Below are 13,977 nucleotides of genomic sequence, written 5' to 3'. Positions count from 1 at the left end.
TTGCACACTGAACGGTCAGAATTTTACACCCTTAAAAGCTGACGGATGTAAAGCAAGAATCCTTCAGTCTAAAAAGAGATACGCAGACTGCCATAAGCCTAATTCATCAGCATTTACATACATGGCTTTGCTTTTCTTGATTCAAATGGATTTGGAACGAAGAGCTTCTTTGATTCTCAACAAACATGGATATGCAGGAAGTGGTATATTAATCTGTACGCATGATCGGACAATGGATGGATATGAATTAAGTATAAGAAGAACTCTTCCGAGTGGCAATCGACAGAGTAATTGATCCAACGTGCTGCACTGTCATCAAGATCTGATGGGGGGACATCGACGGCAAGTTTCATTAAAGCGAGAGTGAGTTCGTCATTGAAGCCTTCAGCTGGCTCACATATGTGCAGTGCGGGTGGGGGTGGCAAGCCACCGTCACAGGCCGGCGGAGATCGACTTGTATGGTACGTGATAACTTGGATCCCACTTCTTTTACCTTCACCACCTGCTAAGAAGAAGAAGAAGAAGAAGGCATGTTAAAGGAGGTTCGACCAAATGGAGACCGTCGGAATCCCACAGACGGCCTCCATGTGCAGGACACCTAAGTCATGACTGTGGATGATGTTGGCATATTCCAATAGTAACTCTGACCTGTTGGGAGGTGACTGTAAGTCAAATAGTTGCGATGATAGATTCTGCGTGAATCATACGTTAGATTTCTTCGACTAGAAATTTTTTCTCCTAATCTATATAAATAGGAAAACGATATGTTAATATATTTAAACTTTTTTACTTATTTAATAAAATTTATTCAATAAAGTTTTTTCAATAATTATTTTTATCTTTTATTATTTTGATATCAGAGTGAGAAAAATGAAGCATTGCTCTTGCCTTCGACCAGTCTCTTGTCTTCGGCCAACGGCCAACGTCGTTGTAGCCAAATTCCTAAGAGGCTCTATCCTTTATTCTGTTGAGAGAAATTCTTCCTCCTAATTGGAGAGGGATATGTTAATATATTTAAGCTTCTTCATTAAAACTTCTTTAATAAAGTTTCTTCAATAAAATTTATTCAATAATTATATTTATCTTTCGATGTATATATTATCATCAAATTAATGGTTCAATTATCTCATTAAATTAGATCATGATAAATAGTATCAAAGTTTGGACATATAACGAAGGATTAAGTAAGAAAAAAGTATTCATAAATGATGCTAAAAGCGAAAGAAAAAAAAAGCATTTTTATAGCACAGAAGTAAAACGAAGAATAACAAAGTAGGCATAAATTATAGGAAGCCTCAAGCAGACTAGTTTTATAGCACAAAAGAGCTTCTACATCTTTTACCCAAAAGTTGGAACAGTAGGCCTACACATTTTCTTCTCTCGGTCCTGCCATGGCCTCCTCATTCCTCAGTTCGGTGGACGTCCGTTCACCATTCTCCCTCTGATAGCGTATGATCTAAGCCACACACAGCTTTTAAAGCATCTGGAAATTCTCACCCATCTCAGTTATATATGTTTAACTTCGACAAGGTGGGAAAAAGTGATTTCCACTTTTGCTCGGAGTGCGTGCAGGTGCAGAGAGATTCTAGTGCGAATGTTCGTCGTATCGAATGCGAAGGCAGCTAAAGTTAAAAGGGAATATTAGATAATAGTGTCCTTATAAATGCCTATTGCTCCTCTCCTCTGCCAAAGGATGCCATAGAATCAAATGACATCCTACTAAACTTTGGGCCCTTCAGGCCACCTTATCAAATACGAAGCTTACCAAAAGCCACACGCGATGCATTGGTTAGTAGCTATCCTGCAAGAAGATCCAACTGCACATAAAACTTGTCAGTAGCTGCTACTGGTAATTTTTAAGTTGGTCCTGCCGTATTAAAATTCGGATAATCATTTTTACATTGCACATGAAATGTGTTAATCGTCTCAATATCTCCTCATACGTTACTTAAATTTGTTGAAGTGGAGTGTTCTCTTCCAAAATATTAAAATTTCATTCAATTATGTAGATAATATAGTTCAAAATAAAACCCTTGTCTATTAAGTTAAAGTATATTTTGAAAAATCATAAATTAATATTTTATATTTTAAATAAGATTAGATAATTTTTTTAAAATATAAAATTCTTAGTTTAAAATATATTTTAGAAGATTTAGACAGAGTTGTACAGATCAGGGACTCTTATATTTTATATCTATAAATATGTGATATATATATATATATATATATCAAGTTTAAGAGTCGATCTATAAATATTTTTCTTTTTGAAAATTTCAATAAATTTTTTTTTTCACATTGGTTTTTCCTTTTTCTATTTAGTTTGATCTTGGGCTAGTAGTACAATGTTATTATTATTTGAGAAAGGATTGTACTTGCATGTGATCCTCCCTTTCTTTATATGGTATTAGAGTCACACCGATGATAATATGTATTTTCAAGATCTCCTGCAGAAGATAATCTCTTTCGATTATGAAATATTATAGTAAAGTTGATGGATTTAGTATTGAATTTCTACAATGAGATCTTGAAGATTTGTTTGGAGTCTTATCTCGTAGTAAAAGATCTATGAGATATGATCGGTGACAATGCAACAACAGCACAAGATACAAGATGCTATATATGAGATGGCATGAAAAGATGAAGAATTTTAAATACAAAAGTTGAATTTGTATTAAAAGATCTATTTCTCATGATATCTTTGAAGACATTATTCATTGCAAATCAACTTTAGAGATTTATATCACTCTTAATACATTACTTAACAAAAAGAATATGGCTCGACTAAGTATTTTGAGAATGATTTGATAAATAGGTGATCTCTTAATTTTTTAATTTTTTTGAAGATTAAAAATTTATGTTAATGGATATCACTCTTAGATCCAAATGAACCTATTTTTGATGCTTTAATGAAATGCTATATTATTTGTGGTTCTTGAAAAGAATATATTCCTTATGGTATATCATTTGAATGATGAGTTCAATAACCATTCTTAGTAGAGTTAGAAAATCTTTTTGATTCTCAGGAATTCCTAACTCGTCAAATGATAGGATTCTCTACTTTAGGGGGAGATGTAGATACTCTTTTTACAAATAAAAAAAGGGTAATGATAAAGATAAAGAGAAAAATGATGATGCTAATAACAAGTAAGAGTCTTATTCGAATAATATTGTAAATCAAAAGAAGATCAAGTGTTATAAGTGTGGCAAGTTAGGTTGTATTAAGAACAACTATCATGTGTGAAGATTAAAAAAGAAAATATTATAAATAAAGAAGATTGTTTTAATGCTACTGATGAAGATTGGGGTAAATATTTTATGATTAAAACTACTAAGGTCATGATATCTATCAATTTCAAAAATGACTTGATTGGTTACAAATGCAATTGATATTGGAAATTATGTTTTTTTTTGTCCTAATGAAATCAAGTTTCTTTATCATATAAAAGAATTAAATACCAATCACAATAATAAAAGTAATACATGTGCAAAATATGTGGTTGAGATTCCTTTGTTATCTAATGCTATTATGGGTTTTGGCTCATCTCCTTCCTCATCTATATATATTCATATTATTTCATCATCACCAATGATGAAGCAAAGTAATAAGCAGAGTAATTATGTTCATGAAGAAGAAATTTTAATATTAAAAAGATAAAAAAAAAACAATTGTCAAACTAGTACGTGACAATGAAGGAAACAATGTAAACATGTCACTATTTCTTATTTTTGAACTTGAGCCTACTTGTTTTGATGAAGCTAGTTAAGGATAATGGGATTCTAGGGAAATTTTAAATTGATGGCACACATAATTCCACTTTTGCTCATGGATTATCTAAAGATAGTTTTAAGGCCTTTGCCGGATGAAAGATTCAGATCATTTCCTGTTGGTTTGCACGAGGAATTTAATATTATTTTTAATTTGCACTAAGTCTATTCTTGAATTTGATGATGTTGTGCTTTCTATACGAAGTCCACTAAGAGATTTTAGTCAAAAGGTATTTCAGTCGAAAGGTTGGATGGTCATAAAAGTTATTGAATGGAGCAATTTGATTCAGGTAGATTTTCGGATAGTATAAAAAAGAATCCTGGTAAAATTCACATATACCTTAGAGAACACTTTTGTCGAGATCATATTTTTACGTATGATCCCATACTTGGTGACAGTTATGGGCATGACCTTCCAATTAAGCTAGAACTTATCTCTAAAAATATACTTTTAACGGGGAGTGCGAAGAAGTTAAAATATATTTTGAAAGATCATAAATTAATATTTTATATTTTAAATAATATTATATATAGAGTTTTATAGATAAGATATTCTTAGTTTAAAATATATTTTAGAAGATTTAAAAAAAATTAGATAGGGTCATAGAGATTAAAGTCTCTTATATTTTATATCTATAAATAGGTGCTACGTATTTGTATATCAATTAAAAAAAACCTCAAGTTTTCAAGTTTAAATCTAAGAATCATTTAAGATCCGTAAGTTTTTTTTTCTTTTTAGAAGTTCAATAAATTTTTTTGTCTTGATTTCTCTTTTTTTTAATTTGATTTGATTTTAGACTAGTAGTTCCTTTTTACTACTAATTGAAAAAAGATCTTTCTTTCTTCCTTCCTCGGCACAACGATAGTTCCATCACATTAATTTCTTGATTCAAAATACCTAAACTAAGTTAATTATAATAGACTAATCTAAGATTATAAGTTTATTCAATTTGTTTTTTTTACTCTCCATGTAACATAGGACTAAACTATAATATCTGAAGAGATTGTCCCTCGCTAATGGTATCTGAATCAACCAGATTAACTTCGATCATGTCTTCGGCCTCCTCAATCTGTGTAGAGCTTTGATCAAGATGAATAATTTTTTACCGGTAATCATTGCTGCTGTCAGGATCGCCACCACCAACAAAACAGTCACACCCACAGTTCCAATATTGCCAACCCACAGAGCTCATCACCATGATGAGTCGCAATCCAAGATGTGCCAACTCCAAGTCGTGGGGACGCATGCATGCATAATATTAGATCCCCACAAAACTAAACTTGGAGAAGATTCTCATGCATCGATACAAGTGTGTCTTTTCCAACGTTGCAAGTCACCCCTTCTTCATCCATCCTCTCATAATAATTTAAACTTGTCTCCTTCTCACTTCAATTCATTCGATCCTCATCTTCTCCCTTCCTTTACTTTTGATTGCTTGCGACTGCCTCCAGTCTCATCATATTGATTTATGCTATGTCTGGTGTCGAATCAAGCGACGAGCATTGGCCAACAGCTTCCCACATCATATATAACGTGTTCCATCAAGTCACTACACATCATTTATTTTTGTTTCCATCATATCTTTGATCATTGTGTGAGGACATAATCTATCACATAAGCCTTTAGTTCTCTGTAGAAGATTCATTTAAAAGTTGGTCCATAAGACCTATTATGGAGTCGACCAAAGAACAAAACTATATGGATCAAAATCTAAATTAGATTTTGTCTCGAGGATCCCAATCCTAGTAATTTATTTCATTCAAATGATTTAATGAGAACGTATTCACAAAAGTAATCGTCCCAACAATTGGCGGAGGTGGATTACATCATCACAGGCAAACACATCGATTTCATATCTTGTTCTGTTCTCCGACATCCCAAATGGTTTGTCCAAATAGACATCCAATATATCACTAAAAATACGGAATACCTGTATTTTTCTCTGCTTTGGCTTCCTCTTCCTCTTCCTCCCCCTATACGTCAGCCATCTTCGATGGTTGGGACATGCCCATCAGCTTGATCATACCTAGCTGTCAGACACTCGAAGAACTCCTCCACAGTTGATCTTTTTGTCTGCGCTCAACGCTGACCTCCTCCCCTTCTCACACACAACAAAAGTCTCCGTGCATGCAGAGTTCCATAAGCTTAGCTGCGTGTGCATGTACTGATCCTTGCAGGCCAATCTATAACGACGTTACACTCTGCTTCTAGTTAGAGGCGGATGTACTGGGTGGTGATTTGGCCTTCAGGACACCTTGAAGAGAAGAGAAGAGAAGAGAAAGAGAAGATGAGTACAAACGTGCAGAAGAGGAGAAGTAGCTCGTTTCTGTCACTTGCCTGCGGCTGTACTGACTCCAAATCGGTTTCGGTGCCTGGCAGCTCGGGCGGCAAGTCGACGTTGACGCCGCCACAGGTGCCCAGGGTAGGGGATTTCTCTTCTGCGGATACCCTCACCCTCACCCTGACATCCGAAACCTCCTCCTACGAGGAGGATGATGCGGAGGTGAAGACGGAAAGCTCGGCAAGCACGCCCAGCTTCCCCGAGCTTCTACGCCAGCTCAACGAGCTGGAGCAGAGCGTGTTGGCTTGGGGGAGCCACGCTTCTTCGAGCGTCTACGGTGGAAAGGAAGAGAAGAGGGTGAAATGTCGTAGCAGCAGCCAAGGAGGGAGAAGAGCGGAGGACGGCGTCGTGGTGGTGAAAGAGACGGAGAATCCGCTCGATGAGTTTCGGCGGTCGATGCTGCATATGATCGTCGAGGAGGAAATCGTGGACGGTGCAGGGTTGAGGGAGCTGCTCCGCCGGTTCCTTGCCCTCAACTCTCCGCGACACCACGGCACCATTCTCCGCGCGTTCGCTGATGTATGGCAATATGTGTTCTCCGGCTACGAGCAAACACCCGATCTTCTCCGCCGTGGCTATTCCAGTCTTCGAACTCGCCGCCACTTCTGAGACGCAGAAGCAGAGCACCAGCTAAATGTCGTATCTGCAAAATTCTCCTTCCCTAAATTTGTTCTTCAAAGAACGAATTAAAACCTCACGATTTATGCTTTTCACCTCATTGTTTCAGTCCTCATTCCTCTTCTTTATCCTGAAATCTCATTCGTTTTGGTATTGAGCACACAACTATCAGCATTTTGAACACGCCAACTCCACAAGTAATCCAAAGATTTGATTTGCATTGATCATATAAGTAATTCTACAGAGTCATAGATAAGTTCGCAAGGCCTTCGCTATCCATTCATCGTCAAGCTTATATTTTGGCCGACATAACAACCATAGAAGAAGGTCATTTAGGGTGTTGCATGAACAGAGTAGCAACAGTAAACATGGATTACAGTCGAGAAAATTCTATGTAGCTCGAGGCATCAGATCATTTGCTTTCGTCTTCTTCGTCCTTCCACAGCTCAGGCCAATTCTTCCGAGCTTGCTCCCACCCAAGGAGGCTTCCTTCCTTGTTTGGATCCCAGCTAGTGGATAGCGTCCCATAAGCAATCCCCAAGGCGGACGTCCCGAATGAGAGCAGGATGGTCAGCAATGGCAGCCATCCCGGTACTTCCCATAGCTGGCTTTTCTTAAGAAAGCTTTCGAGATACAGCACTCCGATGCCTGACGCCATTGGAGCCCCCACAGAGAACAGTATGCGTCGTATCATCCTATCGAACACCACTTGTGGAATCTCGTCGTCCCCTTCTTCGCTGCGGTACACGCCGTCATCTTCTTCTGGCCTGGCCTTCCTATCTGAGACAGATACACCAAAGCCTCTCCCTTGGGCTTGCAGCCGTGCTGCTCTTCTTTTTGAAGATCTCAGTGCATGGAGAAGATTAGTGTGGTGTACGAGGTTTGAGCTGCTTCTGATCCATGGGAAAGCTCTTTCAGCAAGGGGAGGTGAGGGTAATCCTACTTGATGCAGGAGAGTTTCCATCGTCCACCTAAAGAACAGCACACTTTTTGGCTAGTCTTTGATGCATCATCGACAACCTTATCTTCGGAAACCAATGGTACAGCCTTATCCTCACTAGATATATTTTTGTTTCTTTATCTTCGTTGATTCTGTGGAAATTTTTTGTCCTTGTGCTATGAAATATCAAAGGTGGTGGAGTTGATCCTCATGTTTGCTTATATGTGATCCAACATGATCTTGTGAGGTTCTGTGACAATCTTCTTTGTAAGATGATCTTCTTATGCCAATTAAAAGACAAGAGCAGAGGCTTGTGCTTTGTGAAATTAAAAAGAATTTCTAAAATAAAAAAAGAATTTATAAAATTAAAAGGAATAAGCCTATGTTGGTCTAATGCAAAGGTATTATCTAAATTTTAGAATATTTTGACAAGTGCTGCTATATGATGCACTATTTTTGAATCTTGGCTAAAAATAGTACATCATATATAAGAAAATATTTTTTGAGGGTCAAATTTTTATTAGGTATTTATGATCTAACTAAAAGCTTAAATATTAAAAAATATTACATGAGTACATGAATTTTTTGTGAAAATTTCAAAAAGTTAGAAAAAAAATTGACACATTGTGTAGGAACTAAATAATTCAGAAAAATATCAAAAAATTCTCTAAAATAAAAAAAAACATTGAAATATGTCCATGTGGATGGATCTAATGGAAAAGTATCTGTAAAATTTTAAAGTATTTTGATAACTGTTTTTGGATTTTGACCAAAAACAGTGCATCAAATATAAGGAAATATTTCTTGAGAGCCAAATTTGTATTAAGTGCTCAGGACCTAATTAGAAGCTTAAATGTAAAAATAATTTGCATGAGTGCATAAATTTTTATGGATATTTGAATGTTGAGGAAAAATAAAAAATGATACACTGTGCAAGAATAGAATAACTCTGAAAAATACTGAAAAATTATAAAATAAAAAACATTGAAATATATTCGTATGGATCCAAAATATAAAAGTATCCTCAAAATTTTATAGTATCTTGATAAGTCCGATTATATGATGCACTATTTTTGGATTTTGGTCAAAAATAATGCATCACATATAAGGAAATAATTTTCGAAGACTAAATTTTTATCAGGTGTTTATGACATAATTAGAAGTTCAAACGTTAAAAAATATTACATGAATGTATGATATTTTACTTTAAATGAAAAAAAGCCAATCGTGGTATTACCCATTTTACTATTACAAATAGAAAATGACATACTCAAATGTTCTGTTTTTAACAACATTTACTCATATATCATACATATTAGAGAAACACTCTTTACTATCTCGAAAAAACTGGAATATGTCAATGGTTTTGGTTTACACAATTCTAGATACACAACACCATACATAGTATAGCAATGCTCTTTACATGGCCAAAACTTGAATACATTTTATATTACAGAGAATTTAGAAGGCCATATGCACAATTTTGATCATATACATGCAACTTTTATAGAAACTAAGAAATGAATTGTCCATAAAAATTTTCGTCGTTGATCTTTTAAACAACAAAGGCTTGATATACTTCGAAACAAAGACAGTCGTCTTCCCAAAAGAACATATCTGCACCCAAAAATGTAAACGTTGTCGGAGGAAAAGAAAATTTGTTTGCTCCATTCCCAAGGCATTCCTGATGCCAAAAAGCTGCTTACAAATGATGAGATGACATTGCCAAGGAATCAACTTTGGCTAAAAGGTTTGCATCTCCAATCTCGTGGATCTGCAGCATTTGTTTAAGTTCTTAGTTTCTTTCAGTAGTTGATGAGAACTGTTCATTCAAACTTTTGTCATGGATTATCTATCCTGAGAGACAAAATAAATCAGGAGCTTTTGTAATCGATAATAACAACTGCTGAGTAAGAATCAGTAATTATGACTGTAAATTTCTTTATCTACTTTTTTTTATTTTTCTTTTAGAAAAATTCTTCTGGATATTTGTAAGCATTTCTTAGCTTTGTATTAGTAATTAATGCCAATTGCAGGAATTTAATATCCAATCAAAAACATTCCATATATATATATTTTTAAATCCAACTCTCTTTATGTGCATATGATATTTTTCCTACTATAGGATATTGTTTTTGGATTTTCAAAATAATAAAAAATTGGAAAATTCATGAGGCAATCATCTCATTCTTTTACTACATTCCACCTAAACACACAACCACATCGAACCGTGGATTCAAAGCCATCAAATTGGACCGGGTTTGATCTTTTATTTGTTCCGCCCCAATTCGAGTACTGCAGCGTTGCGCTGTCTGAAAACTGGCATGACGTTACACGTAGCAGTTAAAATGTTTCGGAAACACGTGACTCTATCTCTAGCGACACTTCTCTGTCACGTGCGCGGCATCCTCGTCTCGCCACCACCGGCCACAATGCGCTGCTTGCGCGAAGCACCTCTCCGAGTCTGCGCTCCCACGAAACTATTAGGACGCTAATAACATCAAAGCCACCCACGTTGTGCCATTAGTACACTATTAGATCAATCTCCTCTCTCTCTCTCTCTCTCTCTCTCGGCTTGTAGTCAACTTTGGTTTCAGATCGCAGGCCAGCTTTTCCGAATGCCTTCGTTTCCTCCTCGTTCTCTTCTCTTCCTCCTCGATTCTATCTGATTCTTTTACCAATACAAGAATTTATATAGGAAGGTGCTTGAGGAGGGGAGAGAGAGAGAAAGAGAGGGGAGGGGGAAGATGTCGTTTTGGAACGGAGGATTCCTCAACAACGAGCTGTCGAAGAAAACGTCCGTCTTCGGCCTCAGGCTGTGGGTGGTCATCGGCATCTGCGTCGGCGCGGCCATCGTACTCGTCCTTTTCCTCATCTCCCTTTGCCTCACATCCCGCCGCCGCTCTCCCTCCTCTTCGCCCCGCAAGAAGCCGCACAAGTCCCTCAAGCTCCACCTCCAAGATTCCACCCGGCCCGTCACCAAGGACATCCCCGAGATCCACCACCACCATCATCAAACCGCCTCCGCTGCCGCGGCCGCCGCCCCCGCCTCGGTCGCCGATGTTCGGATCGACGTCGGCAAGGCCGACCACCGCGTCGTTCTCGCCGACCACCACCACAACAGCCACCCACGGCCCCCGGCGGCGCCGCCGTCCGCATCCACGACGGGGACGGCCAGCGGCGAGACCATCGGGACGCCCTCGTCCATGGGAGGCGGCGGGGGCCCGCCGGAGGTGTCGCATCTGGGGTGGGGCCACTGGTACACGTTGCGGGAGCTGGAGGAGGCCACCGGCGGTCTGGCCGAGGAGAACGTGATCGGGGAGGGAGGGTACGGCATCGTGTACCGCGGAGTGTTGGCGGATAACACCATGGTCGCCGTCAAGAATTTGCTCAACAACAGGTGCGTGCCCGCTTCCCAAATCACAGATCCGTCGATTGGTCGATTTATAGATTGCGTCATGATCAAGTTCTAAAATTTGCCCCTTTTTCACTTGCATGTTTTCGTGTTGTTCCGATTCCAACCGGAGATCAATCGTGCTTTAGATGCTCAATCTACTTTGTGGTGGTCATTGAGTTGAACATGAGAATGTGCTTCCATTCACTTGTGGATTTGTTCCACTGTCGGATGATAATGCATGATTACGATCTGTGTAGTAACTATATCTAAAATTGTTAGAAAGAAAAATTCATTCATTTTTCCCTAATTTTTTTTGTTGCTCTTTTCATCAGGGGGCAAGCCGAGAAGGAATTTAAGGTCGAGGTTGAAGCAATTGGGCGTGTCAGGCACAAGAATCTGGTTAGATTGCTTGGCTACTGCGTTGAGGGGGAATATAGGTATTCTACTCAAGTGTGTTGATCTACATTCTAAAGCTTCTTGCTTTAGTTCTGCTAAATGCTTATGATGGGGTAGCTTCTCAAGGAATGATTGTCTGCTAATCTGCATTCTTTGTTTTCTTTGGATAGGATGCTCGTTTATGAGTATGTAGACAATGGTAATCTGGAACAGTGGCTGCACGGAGGCGTCGGAGAAGTTAGTCCACTGACTTGGGACATCAGGATGAACATAATACTTGGAACTGCAAAAGGGTATACTCCCCTATCCTCTCTCTTACAACCGGACTAGGAGATAGATCGGCAATACTTCATCTTGCCGTTATCATGTTCTTCATAACCTTAATGTATTGCAAAAAATGTGTTTATGAAATGGTATTATTGATGTAAGTATACCAACCACCCAAATGAGGCATCAATCTCACAATCTAAACATGACATTGTATTGGTAATTTACATGTATACTTTGGAGGATTGCATATATCTGATGGTTTGTTTGCGTGCAACTGAACTGAAGACATTTATCAAATAACATGACAACCATGTAGACCTACACAAAGTAGTTGGCACTCAGTAGATGGTGGAGGCCATCAATTTTTCAACCTATGATCATTGGACATGTTCAAGTTCTTGAAAGTTATATTATCGCTAATATTTTATGGCCGTTGTCCAATGTATGCTATAGGTTTCATCTGGTCAGTGACCCTTATCAAGTCCTATTTCCAGAAAAAGAAAATTAGTAGGAAATATTTGGTACCAAATATGGCCCATTTCCTAGATGGAAGAGTTGTTCATGACCAGAAACAGCTTTCAGTAAAGACCTGGTTTTGTCTTTTGTTGAACCATGAACTCTACTGTCTCCTCAGATACTTTTTCTTCACTGTTTCCTTAAAAACAATTTTTTTTTCTTAATGCAATTAAACGCTGATCATATCTATTATTATTGATTAGATGGTGACACCAATAGTAGCTCTTAAAATATGGTGATGATGTTTACAGCTTGGCCTATCTTCATGAAGGGCTTGAACCAAAGGTCGTCCACCGTGATGTTAAGGCTAGCAACATTCTACTTGATCACCACTGGAATCCCAAGGTTTCAGATTTTGGGCTTGCAAAGCTCTTGTGCTCCGAAAGGAGTTATGTAACAACCCGTGTTATGGGGACTTTTGGGTGAGATTGAGACGAATTTTATACTGAAGCTTCTTCTATTGCAATTCAAGATCTTTGCAACTCTAATTCAGTTGTTAAATGCAGCTATGTGGCACCAGAATATGCTAGCACAGGAATGCTGAACGAGAGAAGTGATATTTATAGCTTTGGAGTTCTCATCATGGAGATTATATCAGGAAGGGCACCCGTCGATTATACAAGACCCCCAGGAGAGGTTACCTTTCCCTCAGAACTCTGACTGCTTAACCATGTTCTGCTTGCTGAAAGAAAAGATTCGAGAGGCCAAAAGATGTAAGCTAAATTGATGATTCACTTTTGTGTTTTTCAGGTGAATTTGGTTGACTGGTTGAAGAACATGGTTGGGGAGAGAAAATCTGAGCAAGTGGTGGATCCTAGGATTCCTGAGAAACCGTCTCCAAAAGCACTGAAAAGAGCTCTCCTGGTGGCCCTCCGCTGTGTTGATCCTGACGCACATAAACGCCCTAAAATGGGGCATGTGATCCATATGCTCGAAATGGACGACTTGCTAGTTCGTGATGTGCGTCAATTACATCATCAAAAACTAACCCAATTCGACTCTATCATTATGATTATATCAGTCGCACCAGCTGAACCTTTTCCATCACCTGCTCAGGAACGCAAACTAGGTCGGGAATCATCTTCTACTCGGTCATCAGAGAGATACCATCACAGAGAAGAAGGAAGCTTGAGCAAGCGTGACGATAGAACAAGGTGGCAATGACTTGCACATGTAAGTCACTGGAAATTTTAGCTTAGTAATATTCCAACATCTGCTACCATGTCCCCTCATCTCGTAACAGCTAGGAAGGAATCAAAGGTACCACTTGAATCCTGTTCAGTTTATAATATTTATAGTCAAACTGTAAATTTACAGGTGGAAGAGTTCTGAACGGGAGCATCCTCATCAACTGTCCCAGTTCACAGCTGCAAGAGTAGGTGGTGGTGCACAATGCTCAAATTCCAAGATCTCCTTAATACTTGTTGTAGATCCTCCTCCTCTACCACTGGCTTCTGATCTTTTGACGTTCCTTGGTGTATAAACGTGTACATGTATGCTCACATGAGATTGAGCTGGCCTGGTCCACCATTTATTGTGTCCTTTTAACACACTTGGCTTAAACTATTCCGTTCATCATGGAGATCATATTGTTTATATATATGCATGCAGTCTCTAAACAGAGCTTTTTGATCTATGCTTTGCAATATTCCTTCTACAATGATACCTCTCTTGGAGGCTTCCAATTAGGCTAATTATTGTTTGCCGTGAAACATATGTTAGATTATATTATC

The 13,977-nt window shown here is 38.3% G+C and overlaps 3 protein-coding genes across 3 annotated transcripts; 2 read left to right on the top strand and 1 right to left on the bottom strand.

The window, feature by feature from the left end:
• Positions 1–5,784: 5,784 nt before the first annotated feature.
• Positions 5,785–6,820, top strand: LOC103970275 (transcription repressor OFP8-like). The gene has a single exon (XM_009383992.3). It carries the CDS (start codon positions 5,988–5,990, stop codon positions 6,714–6,716), a length of 729 nt encoding a protein of 242 aa, XP_009382267.2. The 5' UTR covers positions 5,785–5,987; the 3' UTR covers positions 6,717–6,820.
• A 103-nt stretch (positions 6,821–6,923) lies between these two features.
• On the bottom strand, positions 6,924–7,765 carry LOC135627057 (uncharacterized protein PAM68-like). Its single transcript, XM_065133008.1, has one exon. The coding sequence runs from the start codon at positions 7,687–7,689 to the stop codon at positions 7,138–7,140; it is 552 nt and encodes a 183-aa protein (XP_064989080.1). The 5' UTR covers positions 7,690–7,765; the 3' UTR covers positions 6,924–7,137.
• A 2,350-nt stretch (positions 7,766–10,115) lies between these two features.
• LOC135626156 (probable serine/threonine-protein kinase At1g01540) lies at positions 10,116–13,878 on the top strand. Its single transcript, XM_065131256.1, has 8 exons — positions 10,116–11,065; positions 11,395–11,499; positions 11,629–11,751; positions 12,496–12,666; positions 12,751–12,880; positions 12,995–13,204; positions 13,301–13,417; positions 13,562–13,878. Exons 1-7 carry the CDS (start codon positions 10,413–10,415, stop codon positions 13,406–13,408), a joined length of 1,500 nt encoding a protein of 499 aa, XP_064987328.1. The 5' UTR covers positions 10,116–10,412; the 3' UTR covers positions 13,409–13,417; positions 13,562–13,878.
• The last annotated feature ends 99 nt before the right edge of the window (positions 13,879–13,977 follow it).

The sequence above is a fragment of the Musa acuminata genome, chromosome BXJ2-11, assembly GCF_036884655.1.
Source record: "Musa acuminata AAA Group cultivar baxijiao chromosome BXJ2-11, Cavendish_Baxijiao_AAA, whole genome shotgun sequence".
Classification (NCBI taxonomy): domain Eukaryota; kingdom Viridiplantae; phylum Streptophyta; class Magnoliopsida; order Zingiberales; family Musaceae; genus Musa; species Musa acuminata.
This window is presented reverse-complemented; position numbering and strand designations above follow the sequence as displayed.